Here is a 15,897-nt window from a genome sequence, read left to right on the forward strand (position 1 = left end):
TTTTGATTATTGTTGAAAGAAATAAAAATTACTCTTCTCAGTTTTGATTATTGTTGAAAGAAATAAAAATTACTCTTCTCAGATTTGATTATTGTTGAAAGAAATAAAAATTACTCTTCTCAGTTTTGATTATTGTTGAAAGAAATAAAAATTACTCTTCTCAGTTTTGATTATTGTTGAAAGAAATAATAATTACTCTTCTCAGGTTTTAAATATTGTTAAAAGAGATATGCATGTGATTATCCTGCTCTGTTTTTAACTATTGCTGAGAGATAAAAGAATTACTGTGCTCAGTTTTTGACAGTTGTTGAAAGAGATCAGATTTACTCTGATCGGTTCTTGATTATTATGGAAAGATATTAGAATTATTCTGATCACTTGTATCATTCTTCAAAGAGATAATAATTACTCAACTCAGTTTTCGACTTTTGTCAAAATAGATAATAATTATTCTGCTCAATTTCTGACTGTTGTTGAAAGAAATAAGAATTACTCGGATCAGTTTCTAATTATTTTCAAACCGATAATAATTACTTAATTCAGATGTTGATTATTGTTCAAAGAGATAAAAATTACTCTGCTTAGCTTTCGACTATTGTTAAAAGAGATAATAATTACTCTGCTCAGTTTTCACTGTTGTCTAAAAAGATAAGAATTATTCTAATCAGTTGTATTACTGTTCAAATAGATAACAATTACTCTTCTCAATTTTAATTATTATTGAAAGAGATAATAATTACTCAACTCAGATTTTGATTATTGTTCAAAGAGATAACAATTACTTTGCTCAATTTTTGATTGTTGTTCAAAGAGATAAGAATTACACTTCTCACTTTTTAATTATTGTTCAAAGAAATAATAATTACTCAACTAAGATTTTCATATTGTTTAAAGAGATAGGAATTACTCTGCTCAGTTTTTAACAGTTGTTGCAGTAAATAAGAATTACCCTCCTCAGGTTTTAATTATTGTTCAAAGAGATAAGAATTTATCTTCTCAGTTTTCGACTATTGTTGAAAGAGATAAGAATTACATGAGTCAATTTTTAGCTATCATTCAAAGAGATGAGAATTACTCTATTCAGTTTTCGACTATTGTTGAGAAATATAAGACTTACTCTGCTCAGATTTTGAATATTTTTCAAGGAGATAATAATTACTCTGCTTAAATTTAATTATTCTTCAAAGAGATAAGAATTACTCTCCTCAGTTTTTAACAATTGTTGAAACAGATAAGAATTATTCTGCTCAGTTATTAACTATTATTGAAAGAGATGAGAATTACTCTATTCAGTTTTCGACTGTTGTTGAGAGAGATAAGACTTACTCTGCTCAGTTTTTAATTATTGTTGAAAGAGATAATAATTACTAAACTCAGATTTTGATCAATTTTCAAAGAGATAAGAATTACTCTGCTCAGTTTATGACAGCTATTGAAAGAGATAAGAATTACACTTCGCAGTTCTTAATTATTCTTGAAAGAGATAATAATTACTCAACTCGGATTTTTATTATTGTTCAAAGAGATAAGAATTACCCCGCTTGGTTTTGATTATTGTTCAAAGAGATAAGAATTACTCTGATCAGTTTTTGAAAATTGGTGAAAGAGAAAACAATTTTCCTTCTCAGTTTTTAATTATTATTGAAAGAGATAAGAATTACCCTGCTGAGTTTTGATTATTGTTTAAAGAGATAATAATTACTCTGCACAGATTTTGATTATTGTTCATAGAGATAATAATTACTCTCCTCAGTTTTCAACTATTGTTGAAAGAGAGTTTAGATTTACTCTGCTCAGTTTTGATTATTGTTCAAAGAGGTAAGAATTACTGTGCTCAGTTTTTCACAGTTGTGGAAAGTGATAAGAATTACCTTTCTCAGTTTTTAATTATTATTGGAAAAGATAATAATTACTCAACTGAGATTTCGATTATCATTCAAAGAGATAAGAATTACTCTGCTCGATTTTTCATTATTATTGAAAGAGATAAGAATTACTCACATCAGGTTTTGATTATTGTTGAAAGAAATAAAAATTATTCTTCTCAATTTTTTACTATTGTTGAAAGAGACAATAATGTGATTTCTCTCCTCTCTTTTTCACTATTCTTGAAACAGATTAAATTTACTCTGCTCCGATTTTGACTATTATTGATAAAGATAATAATTACTCTTCTCAGCTTTCGACTATTCCTGAATGGGATAAGAATTACTCTTTTCAGTTTTTGACTATCATTAAAAGAGATATGATTTAATCTGTTCGGTTTTTGCTTATTGTTGAAACATATAAGAATTACTCCTCTCAACTTTTGATTATAGTTGACAGAGATAAGAATTTCTCTTCTCAGATTTTGATTATTGTTGAAAAACATAGGAATTACTCTGCTCTGTTGTATCATTATTCAAAGAGATAAGATTTACTGTGATAAGTTTTCGACTATTGTTGACAGATATAATAATAATTACTCTCTTCATTTTAGACTATTGTTGAAATAGATAATAATTACTCTGCTCAGTTTTTTATTATTGTTGAAAGCAACAATGAAATACTCAGCTATGTTTTTGACTGTTGTTGAAAGAAATAAGAATTATTCTGCTTGGTATTTTACTATTGCCTGAAATAATAAAAATTAACTTGCTTGGTTTTGGGGATTTCTTGAAGTGATGTTTTGAATATAATAATTACTTTGTTCGATCTTTGACGATACTTGCAGGTAATAAAAGTGACTGTGCTTAGTTTTGTTTGCTAGTGTTCATAGGAATAATAAATATTCAGCCTTGAATTTATGTCAGTGCATGTTTATGAATATAGTAGAACAGTAGAACAGAGAAGTTACAGTTTCACTCTTGCGATCACAGATTTTCTAAACTAACCTGGTATTGTTGATTTAACCTATCCTGGTTAGCATCAATTCCTGGATATCTAACTTCAGAAACTGGTAATCTTTTTTCAGGGTTAACTAAAAGAAAATGTTCAAGAAATAAAATATCATTCTTTGTGATCATTAAATAATTGGTCTTATGTTGATTTATCCACTTTGAAAACAATTTTTCTGGTAAATATATTATTGGGTAATATGTTTGTGTAAATATATTTGTGTTACTTTAGGATTACTTCACTACAGATAGAGTGTCACATCAGGATTACTTCAGTACAGATAGAGTGTCACATCAGGATTACTTCAGTACAGATAGAGTGTGACCTTATGATTACTTCACTACAGATAGAGTGTTACCTGAGGATTACTTCAGTACAGATAGAGTGTCACATTAGGATTACTTCAGTACAGAGAGAGTGTGACCTTATGATTACTTCACTACAGATATAGTGTTACTTTAGGATTACTTCAGTACAGATAGAGTGTCACATTAGGATTACTTCAGTACAGAGAGAGTGTGACCTTATGATTACTTCACTACAGATATAGTGTCACATAAGGATTACTTCAGTACAGATAGAGTGTGACCTTATGATTACTTCACTACAGATAGAGTGTTACCTGAGGATTACTTCACTACAGATAGAGTGTCACATAAGGATTACTTCAGTACAGATAGAGTGTGACCTTATGATTACTTCACTACAGATAGAGTGTTACCTGAGGATTACTTCACTACAAAGAGAGTGTGACCTTATGATTACTTCACTACAGATAGAGTGTGACCTTATGATTACTTCACTACAGATAGAGTGTCACATAAGGATTACTTCTATACAGATAGAGTGTGACCTTATGATTACTTCACTACAGATAGAGTGTCACATCAGGATTACTTCAGTACAGATAGAATGTTACCTAAGGATTACTTCAGTACATTTTGATTGTTACCTCAGGATTATTTCAGTACAGATAGATTGTTATCTTAGGATTACTTCAGTACAGATAGATTGTTATCTTAGGATTACTTCAGTACAGATAGACCTGTTCTGTCCTGTTTTGTTTTTAACATTATTTTATCTTTACTTCCTTGTTATGTTCACTGACAAATTAAAGAAGCATCAAGAATGGAATATGACTGTTTGTTCCCATAACCTTCACTTAGTGTCTTTATACAGATTCATGATTGTACACGTTTTGATAACCTTCACTTAGTGTCTTTATACAGATTCATGATTGTACACGTTTTGATAAACATCACTTAGTGTCTTTATACAGATTCATGATTGTACACGTTTTGATAAACATCACTTAGTGTCTTTATACAGATTCATGATTGTACACGTTTTGATAACCTTCACTTAGTGTCTTTATACAGATTCATGATTGTACACGTTTTGACAAACATCACTTAGTGTCTTTATACAGATTCATGATTGTACACGTTTTGATAAACATCACTTAGTGTCTTTATACAGATTCATGATTGTACACGTTTTGACAAACATCACTTAGTGTCTTTATACAGATTCATGATTGTTCACGTTTTGATAACCTTCACTTAGTGTCTTTATACAGATTCATGATTGTACACGTTTTGATAAACATCACTTAGTGTCTTTATACAGATTCATGATTGTACACGTTTTGATAAACATCACTTAGTGTCTTTATACAGATTCATGATTGTACACGTTTTGATAAACATCACTTAGTGTCTTTATACAGATTCATGATTGTACTCGTTTTGATAAACATCACTTAGTGTCTTTATACAGATTCATGATTGTACACGTTTTGATAAACATCACTTAGTGTCTTTATACAGATTCATGATTGTTCACGTTTTGATAACCTTCACTTAGTGTCTTTATACAGATTCATGATTGTACACGTTTTGATAAACATCACTTAGTGTCTTTATACAGATTCATGATTGTTCACGTTTTGATAACCTTCACTTAGTGTCTTTATACAGATTCATGATTGTACACGTTTTGATAAACATCACTTAGTGTCTTTATACAGATTCATGATTGTACACGTTTTGATAAACATCACTTAGTGTCTTTATACAGATTCATGATTGTACACGTTTTGATAAACATCACTTAGTGTCTTTATACAGATTCATGATTGTACACGTTTTGATAAACATCACTTAGTGTCTTTATACAGATTCATGATTGTACACGTTTTGATAAACATCACTTAGTGTCTTTATACAGATTCATGATTGTACACGTTTTGATAAACATCACTTAGTGTCTTTATACAGATTCATGATTGTACACGTTTTGATAAACATCACTTAGTGTCTTTATACAGATTCATGATTGTACACGTTTTGATAAACATCACTTAGTGTCTTTATACAGATTCATGATTGTACACGTTTTGATAAACATCACTTAGTGTCTTTATACAGATTCATGATTGTACACGTTTTGATAAACATCACTTAGTGTCTTTATACAGATTCATGATTGTACACGTTTTGATAAACATCACTTAGTGTCTTTATACAGATTCATAATTGTACACGTTTTGATAAACATCACTTAGTGTCTTTATACAGATTCATGATTGTTCACGTTTTGATAACCTTCACTTAGTGTCTTTATACAGATTCATGATTGTACACGTTTTGATAAACATCACTTAGTGTCTTTATACAGATTCATGATTGTACACGTTTTGATAAACATCACTTAGTGTCTTTATACAGATTCATGATTGTACACGTTTTGATAAACATCACTTAGTGTCTTTATACAGATTCATGATTGTACACGTTTTGATAACCTTCACTTAGTGTCTTTATACAGATTCATGATTGTACACGTTTTGATAAACATCACTTAGTGTCTTTATACAGATTCATGATTGTACACGTTTTGATAAACATCACTTAGTGTCTTTATACAGATTCATGATTGTTCACGTTTTGATAACCTTCACTTAGTGTCTTTATACAGATTCATGATTGTACACGTTTTGATAACCTTCACTTAGTGTCTTTATACAGATTCATGATTGTACACGTTTTGATAAACATCACTTAGTGTCTTTATACAGATTCATGATTGTACACGTTTGATAACCTTCACTTAGTGTCTTTATACAGATTCATGATTGTACACGTTTTGATAAACATCACTTAGTGTCTTTATACAGATTCATGATTGTACACGTTTTGATAAACATCACTTAGTGTCTTTATACAGATTCATGATTGTACACGTTTTGATAACCTTCACTTAGTGTCTTTATACAGATTCATGATTGTACACGTTTTGATAAACATCACTTAGTGTCTTTATACAGATTCATGATTGTACACGTTTTGATAAACATCACTTAGTGTCTTTATACAGATTCATGATTGTACACGTTTTGATAAACATCACTTAGTGTCTTTATACAGATTCATGATTGTACACGTTTTGATAAACATCACTTAGTGTCTTTATACAGATTCATGATTGTACACGTTTTGATAAACATCACTTAGTGTCTTTATACAGATTCATGATTGTACACGTTTTGATAAACATCACTTAGTGTCTTTATACAGATTCATGATTGTACACGTTTTGATAAACATCACTTAGTGTCTTTATACAGATTCATGATTGTACACGTTTTGATAAACATCACTTAGTGTCTTTATACAGATTCATGATTGTACACGTTTTGATAAACATCACTTAGTGTCTTTATACAGATTCATGATTGTACACGTTTTGATAAACATCACTTAGTGTCTTTATACAGATTCATGATTGTACACGTTTTGATAAACATCACTTAGTGTCTTTATACAGATTCATGATTGTACACGTTTTGATAAACATCACTTAGTGTCTTTATACAGATTCATGATTGTACACGTTTTGATAAACATCACTTAGTGTCTTTATACAGATTCATGATTGTACACGTTTTGATAAACATCACTTAGTGTCTTTATACAGATTCATGATTGTACACGTTTTGATAAACATCACTTAGTGTCTTTATACAGATTCATGATTGTACACGTTTTGATAAACATCACTTAGTGTCTTTTTTGATACAGATTCATGATTGTACACGTTTTGATAAACATCACTTAGTGTCTTTATACATCACTTAGTGTCTTTATACAGATTCATGATTGTACACGTTTTGATAAACATCACTTAGTGTCTTTATACAGATTCATGATTGTACACGTTTTGATAAACATCACTTAGTGTCTTTATACAGATTCATGATTGTACACGTTTTGATAAACATCACTTAGTGTCTTTATACAGATTCATGATTGTACACGTTTTGATAAACATCACTTAGTGTCTTTATACAGATTCATGATTGTACACGTTTTGATAAACATCACTTAGTGTCTTTATACAGATTCATGATTGTACACGTTTTGATAAACATCACTTAGTGTCTTTATACAGATTCATGATTGTACACGTTTTGATAAACATCACTTAGTGTCTTTATACAGATTCATGATTGTACACGTTTTGATAAACATCACTTAGTGTCTTTATACAGATTCATGATTGTACACGTTTTGATAAACATCACTTAGTGTCTTTATACAGATTCATGATTGTACACGTTTTGATAAACATCACTTAGTGTCTTTATACAGATTCATGATTGTACACGTTTTGATAAACATCACTTAGTGTCTTTATACAGATTCATGATTGTACACGTTTTGATAAACATCACTTAGTGTCTTTATACAGATTCATGATTGTACATTTTGATAAACACACTTAGTGTCTTTATACAGATTCATGATTGTACACGTTTTGATAAACATCACTTAGTGTCTTTATACAGATTCATGATTGTACACGTTTTGATAAACATCACTTAGTGTCTTTATACAGATTCATGATTGTACACGTTTTGATAAACATCACTTAGTGTCTTTATACAGATTCATGATTGTACACGTTTTGATAACCTTCACTTAGTGTCTTTATACAGATTCATGATTGTACACGTTTTGATAACCTTCACTTAGTGTCTTTATACAGATTCATGATTGTACACGTTTTGATAAACATCACTTAGTGTCTTTATACAGATTCATGATTGTACACGTTTTGATAACCTTCACTTAGTGTCTTTATACAGATTCATGATTGTACACGTTTTGATAAACATCACTTAGTGTCTTTATACAGATTCATGATTGTACACGTTTTGATAAACATCACTTAGTGTCTTTATACAGATTCATGATTGTACACGTTTTGATAAACATCACTTAGTGTCTTTATACAGATTCATGATTGTACACGTTTTGATAAACATCACTTAGTGTCTTTATACAGATTCATGATTGTACTCGTTTTGATAAACATCACTTAGTGTCTTTATACAGATTCATGATTGTACACGTTTTGATAAACTTCACTTAGTGTCTTTATACAGATTCATGATTGTACACGTTTTGATAAACATCACTTAGTGTCTTTATACAGATTCATGATTGTACACGTTTTGATAACCTTCACTTAGTGTCTTTATACAGATTCATGATTGTACACGTTTTGATAAACATCACTTAGTGTCTTTATACAGATTCATGATTGTACACGTTTTGATAAACATCACTTAGTGTCTTTATACAGATTCATGATTGTACACGTTTTGATAAACATCACTTAGTGTCTTTATACAGATTCATGATTGTACACGTTTTGATAAACATCACTTAGTGTCTTTATACAGATTCATGATTGTACACGTTTTGATAAACATCACTTAGTGTCTTTATACAGATTCATGATTGTACACGTTTTGATAAACATCACTTAGTGTCTTTATACAGATTCATGATTGTACACGTTTTGATAAACATCACTTAGTGTCTTTATACAGATTCATGATTGTACACGTTTTGATAAACATCACTTAGTGTCTTTATACAGATTCATGATTGTACACGTTTTGATAAACATCACTTAGTGTCTTTATACAGATTCATGATTGTACACGTTTTGATAAACATCACTTAGTGTCTTTATACAGATTCATGATTGTACACGTTTTGATAAACATCACTTAGTGTCTTTATACAGATTCATGATTGTACACGTTTTGATAAACATCACTTAGTGTCTTTATACAGATTCATGATTGTACACGTTTTGATAACCTTCACTTAGTGTCTTTATACAGATTCATGATTGTACACGTTTTGATAAACATCACTTAGTGTCTTTATACAGATTCATAATTGTACACGTTTTGATAAACATCACTTAGTGTCTTTATACAGATTCATGATTGTTCACGTTTTGATAACCTTCACTTAGTGTCTTTATACAGATTCATGATTGTACACGTTTTGATAACCTTCACTTAGTGTCTTTATACAGATTCATGATTGTACACGTTTTGATAAACATCACTTAGTGTCTTTATACAGATTCATGATTGTAAACGTTTGATAACCTTCACTTAGTGTCTTTATACAGATTCATGATTGTACACGTTTTGATAAACATCACTTAGTGTCTTTATACAGATTCATGATTGTACACGTTTTGATAAACATCACTTAGTGTCTTTATACAGATTCATGATTGTACACGTTTTGATAAACATCACTTAGTGTCTTTATACAGATTCATGATTGTACTCGTTTTGATAAACATCACTTAGTGTCTTTATACAGATTCATGATTGTACTCGTTTTGATAAACATCACTTAGTGTCTTTATACAGATTCATGATTGTACACGTTTTGATAACCTTCACTTAGTGTCTTTATACAGATTCATGATTGTACACGTTTTGATAAACATCACTTAGTGTCTTTATACAGATTCATGATTGTACACGTTTTGATAACCTTCACTTAGTGTCTTTATACAGATTCATGATTGTACACGTTTTGATAAACATCACTTAGTGTCTTTATACAGATTCATGATTGTACACGTTTTGATAAACATCACTTAGTGTCTTTATACAGATTCATGATTGTACACGTTTTGATAAACATCACTTAGTGTCTTTATACAGATTCATGATTGTACACGTTTTGATAAACATCACTTAGTGTCTTTATACAGATTCATGATTGTACACGTTTTGATAAACATCACTTAGTGTCTTTATACAGATTCATGATTGTACACGTTTTGATAACCTTCACTTAGTGTCTTTATAGTTTCATGACTGTATACATTCAAATAAACATCACCTAGTGTCTTTGTACTTTCATGACTGTATATATTCTAATAAACATCACCTAGTGTCTTTGTAGTTTCATTACTGTATATATTCTAATAAACATCACCTAGTGTCTTTGTAGTTTCATAACTGTATATATTCTAATAAACATCACCTAGTGTCTTTGCAGTTTCATTACTGTATATATTCTAATAAACATCACCTAGTGTCTTTGTACTTTCATTACTGTATATATTCTAATAAACATCACCTAGTGTTTTTGTACTTTCGTTACTGTATATATATTCTAATAAACATCACCTAGTGTCTTTGTACTTTCATTACTGTATATATTCTAATAAACATCACCTAGTGTTTTTGTACTTTCGTTACTGTATATATATTCTAATAAACATCACCTAGTGTCTTTATAGTTTCATACCTGTATACGTTCTGATAAAAAAAAACATTTAATATTTGTATAATTCTATGTATGTTTCTTAGTTCTCAGAACTTTTTTAGAAGTCGTTGTAAACGCTTTGAATAAGTTTTTATCAACCCTTCCAATTTGTAGATAAAAAGGTTTGAAACAGTGCTGTCATGTCTTGTGTTTTTATTTCAAGTATAAGAAGGTTTAATAGGTATAAAACAAGGATTGTCCTTACCACTTCTGTTTCTTACTTCTGTTGCAAGAGAACGGAGGTTTATATTACAACCCTGAAGCCCATACTTTTGAAGCCACTCCTTGTTAGACATGAGTAGGGAATATATGTTGTTCTCGTTCTGCATGACTAATTTCTCTCTCAGTATATTGTTGTTGGTGTACGGCTAACGATGGAAATATGAATTAGTTACACACCATACAGTGTTAACTAGTGGCTAGTATGTGTCGTGACACTACATGTCAGCCTGATGAGGGATATTGAAAAACTGTCATAACGGTGCAGTTATAAAGAAATACAAATTTAAAATAAAAATAAATCACTTACACTTAATAAAGAAAAGACTGATGTTAAAAACAACAGTGCAACAGTTAGTTGATATGGAAGTAATGTAACATTAAAATAGAGCAATAACCAGTTAAAGTCATGTAAACACTATAACCACTGTAATAAGAAAAACAGTGCTATGAATGAAAACAGTGTAATACTAAAGTAAAATGATTTTGTTATGAAACAATTGGTGCTAATAATGAGAGTATTATTCAGGCTATAAGAAAACAAACAAATTAAAACACGTGTTGACTTAAACTAAGTGTACCGACAAAACTAAGAACAACGTTTAAGACGATGCTTGCTAAAACCATTATCGAAATATTCTTTCAAATTTGTTAATTGAAGTGTTTTTACTTAACAAGTGTTTTCATTATAAAAGAAATGACATTAAAACACGAAGATTTTATTTTAAAACAAAACCAGATGGCGTTATTATAACGCAAAACAAGATAGCCTTATTATAACACAAAACATTTCACTTTATTATAAGACAGAACAAGATAGCCTTATTATATCACAGAACAACAGTAAAACTAAATTACTTTCTGGTGAAACAAACCAGAGCAATAATAATAAAACACGTGATTTTATTGAGAAACAAAGCTTACTAACCTATTACTTCAGAACCAAATAATGTTACATTTGTGTGTTCTTTATTAATACAATATTAATTGAAGACTAAGTAGCATTATTTCATAATAAATTAACGTATTTACGAATTTTTTAATTATTTAATAACTTTTAGGTTGACATTGATTTAAGTAATAGAAAAACTAAATAACTTACACCAGAATAAAGTAGTTTTGCGCCATAATTTCTTCAGAAATGCAATATTTCAATTATGAATAGTAAAACAATGAAATAAAGGCCACTAAATAATGAACTATACTGCACTGATTAAAAAGTGTATAAATTCTAAAATAGGTTGTTAGTCCTAAATTTGTCTACAATATTTTAAACAAAGTTCGACGCTTACTTGCTTAAAATCTCTAAGGATTGGTGTAGGACGAAGTCATGTTTTATACTATCTTAAATTATCGATATTTCTCAACTTTTGAAGATAATATCATGCTCCAATTATACGCTCTTGGTTACACCATAATAATACATGTTTTATAGCCAAACTTACGAAATTTCATTCTATATATTTCATAAAATAACACGGCTGATTCTACAAAACAATTAGATCGATCAACGTATTAAACCACCCAATCGCCTAAGGTGTTTCTATTTCTCAAAACTGTTGCCTAGTAACGCTTGCTCGCCCTCTGCTCTCAGACACTGCACTAAACATAATATTACAGTTCAGCTTACCTGAACGATAGCACACTTTTTATTTTGTTGAACAAAGTGATAACAATGTTCCACTAATATAAAGTTATTGATATTCTGTTATTTGATGATTAAAAACTAGAAAATTATAATAAAATACTGGAAACATGTGTACAAAATACCAAACCAAATTATAACTAAACTGAATGTGATATGTCATAAAAAAACGAAATAAATTATTAAAGTTTGTTTGTTTTTCAATTTCGCACAACGCCGTAGAGTGTTATAACGTGACGGTCAATCCTACTGTTCGTTGGTAAAAGAGTAACCCATGAGCTAACGGTTGGTGATGATGACTAGCTGCTTTCCCTCTAGTCTTACACTGCTAAATTAGAGACGGCTAGCGCAGATAGCCCTCCAGTAGCTTTGCGCGAAGTTCCAAACAAACCAAACCTTAGTTTATTAATTCTTGTTTGTTTATGGCAAAGATACACATGTACTATCTGCCATAGTCCCTAATTCTGACATGTCAACTTCAGGGAAGGCAACTGGCCAGTAGCACTCATCGCCAACTCTTGGGCTACTATTTTGCTAACAAATAGTTGGATTGACCGTAACATTATAACGCCCACATGGCTGAAAGGGCGAGCATGTTTGGCGTGACGGGGATGCGAACCCGCGACCCTCAGATTACGAGTAGCACGCCTTAATACGCTTGTCCCTAGGGCTATCTGCATTAGCTGTCCCTAATTTAGTAGTGTAAGGCTAGAGGGAAGGCATCTAATCATCACCACCCACCGCCAACTGTTGGGCTACTCTTTTACCAACGAATAATGAGATTGACCGTAACATTATAACGCCCCACTGCTGAAATGGTGAGCAATGTTTGGTGTGACAGGGATTCGAACCCTCGGATTACGAGTCGAGTGCCTTAACTACCTGGCCTAATAAGAGTGATAGTCAATCCCTTAGGATGATGGTTGCTGCCACCTAGCTGCAATATCTTAGATTAGTATATCCTTGTGCAAATTAATTGAAACAAGACGGAAAATTACGATTTTTTCAATGTTTTGCGTTTTATTTCTGAGAATCCAAAATTTACTCAAAAATTAATAACTAATATGACCGCCTTTATTTTTCAGAAGATTATTAATCCGCTTTGGCATCGAGTCCACAAGTTGACTACAATCTTTACTAATTTTTGGATCGCGGCACCACACCTCAATTATGGCCTCAAATAGCTTATCTTTCGTAGTACAATCTTTCCCCCGAAGTCTTTCTTTACAAATCGCCTAAAGATTTTCAAGAGGATTTAATTCCGGAGAGTTTCCAGGCCAGTCCAGCACCTTCATTCGCGTTGTAGTCATAAAATTCTTCACAAGTTTCGATGTGTGACACGGAGCCAGATCTTGCTGAAAAATGCCAGATCCATCTGGAAATCTCTTTTTCAATTCTGGAACGACTCTTCTCTGCAAAACTTCTATGTACTGTGGTCTTCGCATCATAACTTTTACGATATGTAAGCATCCGACGCTATAGTAGCGAAAAATCCCCAAAACATCTTCTTCAAGGGATGTTTTACGAACTGATTGATGTGAGATTCTCGAAGTTTTTCACCAGGAGATCTGCGAACATGCAGACTTCTTTGACCCTGTCTCGTGAATAACACCTTCCTTCATTGTTCTTGCATTCAGTTTTTGTATTTCAGACCCCATTGATACCGTTTTTCTTCATTGAGTTGGTAAGAAGTTGTTTTTTGACTAGTTTCCTTGCCCTTCTAACGCAATTTCGAATGATGTAATATTCCTCAAAATTTCGTCATATATCCCAAAAATAGATCGACTGTACTGCAAAACACAGCTAATGACGCCGTCTGTGTGAGAAAATAGCTATTAAAGGAAATCAGCGGGTCCAGCGAGCCTATACCTGCCGCCATGCTGAAAATATTGTAAAATGACCATTTGTTTCAATTAATTTGCACAAGGGTGTACTTTAATAAGATTAGTAAAAATGAAACACACAGTAAATTTTACATACTTTTAAAACAATTATTTTGCTGCATGATTCTGATTCTTTTTAATACCTCATTTTCACAATCGTATATAAAATTATGACGGCTACAAATCTCCCTCTGATATAAAACTCTGTACAGGTGTTTATGAAATAAAGCTATACTAAAACCAATATTGTGTGTGAGTGTATGTGTTTTTCTTAAAGCAAAACCACATCGGGCTATCTGCTCAGCCCACCGAGGGGGTCGAACCCCTGATTTTAGCGTTGTAATTCCGAAAACCAATATTACAGTAACATGAAAGAAACTGTGGTTAGCGTTTGGTAAAAATAAAAACAACGTGTCACTCAGAAGTTGGTGTTAATAACTAGTAGATGTGTAGTTACTAAAAACCGCCCAGCATAAAACGGTGGTTCGGGCGCTCGACTCTTAATATGAGTGTTAGGTGTTCGAATCCCTATCTCACCAAACAAACTTACCCTTTCAGCTATATGAGCATTATAATGTTACGATCCATCCCACTATTCCTTGGTAAAATAGTAGCCCAAGAGTTTGTGGTAGGTGGAAATGACTAATTACTTTTCCTCTAATTTCACACTGCTAAATCAGGGACAACTATCACAGATAGCCATCTTATAGCTTTGCGCGAACTTTGAAACAAACGAATAGTTACTGGAAAATTGGGTGAAACAATACATCTTGGCCCGGCATGGCCAGGTGGTTAAGGCGCTCGACTCGTAATCCGAAAGTCGCGAGTTCGAATCCCCGTCACACCAAACATGCTCGCCCTTTCAGTTGTGGGGGCGTTATAATGTGACGGTCAATTCCACAATTCTTCAGTAAAAGAGTAGCCCAAGAGTTGGCGGTTGGTGGTGATGACTAGCTGCCTTCCCTCTAGTCTTACACTGCTAAATTAGGGACGGCTAGCGCAGATAGCCCTCGAGTACCTTTGCGCGAAATTCAAAACAAACCAAACCACTAGTGGAGGAAGAAGTGTTGTGCAACTGACCCTCCTGGGTATTAAAAAATTAAACATGCCCAAATATCAACAAAGAAGAAGTGAAGCGAATCTTGGATGACGCGACTATTGGTAAAGTTTGTTTGTGTGAAGTTAAGCACAAAACTTTGCTTATCACGGTATCGTAATACGGTTTTTGTGGACACGTCGCTGTGCCACTAGGGGCGATATTAGGTAAGTAAAAATATAGTATCGAAATAAAGATTACAAGAAAATGTCTTTGTTTGTTTGTTTCGGAATTTCGCACAAAGATACTCGAGGACTATCTGTGCTAGCCGTCCCTAATTTAGTAGTGTAAGACTAGAGGGAAGGCAGCTAGTCATCACTACCCACCGCCAACTCTTGGGCTACTCTTTTTACCAACGAAAAGTGGGATTGACCGTCACATTATAACGCCCCCACGGCTGGGAGGGCGAGCATGTTTGGCGCGACTCGGGCGCGAACCCGCGACCCTCAGATTACGAAGCGCACGCCTTAACGCGCTAGGCCATGCCAGGCCATAAGAAAATGTCAAAATTGTGTGATG

General features: G+C 32.1%; 1 protein-coding gene across 1 annotated transcript in view; it reads right to left on the bottom strand.

The window, feature by feature from the left end:
* LOC143228463 (uncharacterized) overlaps positions 1-12,261 on the bottom strand; it is a 23,336-nt gene extending 11,075 nt beyond the window's left edge. The window contains exons 1-3 of the mRNA XM_076459719.1: positions 12,047-12,261; positions 10,741-10,903; positions 2,874-2,959 (exon numbers count right to left, since the gene is read on the bottom strand). Coding sequence (XP_076315834.1) covers positions 2,874-2,959; positions 10,741-10,864 — 210 coding nt within the window. The 5' untranslated portion in view covers positions 10,865-10,903; positions 12,047-12,261. The remainder of the gene's footprint in view (positions 1-2,873; positions 2,960-10,740; positions 10,904-12,046) is intronic.
* Between the last annotated feature and the right edge of the window lie 3,636 nt (positions 12,262-15,897).

Source organism: Tachypleus tridentatus, chromosome 10 (assembly GCF_004210375.1).
Source record: "Tachypleus tridentatus isolate NWPU-2018 chromosome 10, ASM421037v1, whole genome shotgun sequence".
Classification (NCBI taxonomy): Eukaryota; Metazoa; Arthropoda; class Merostomata; order Xiphosura; family Limulidae; genus Tachypleus; species Tachypleus tridentatus.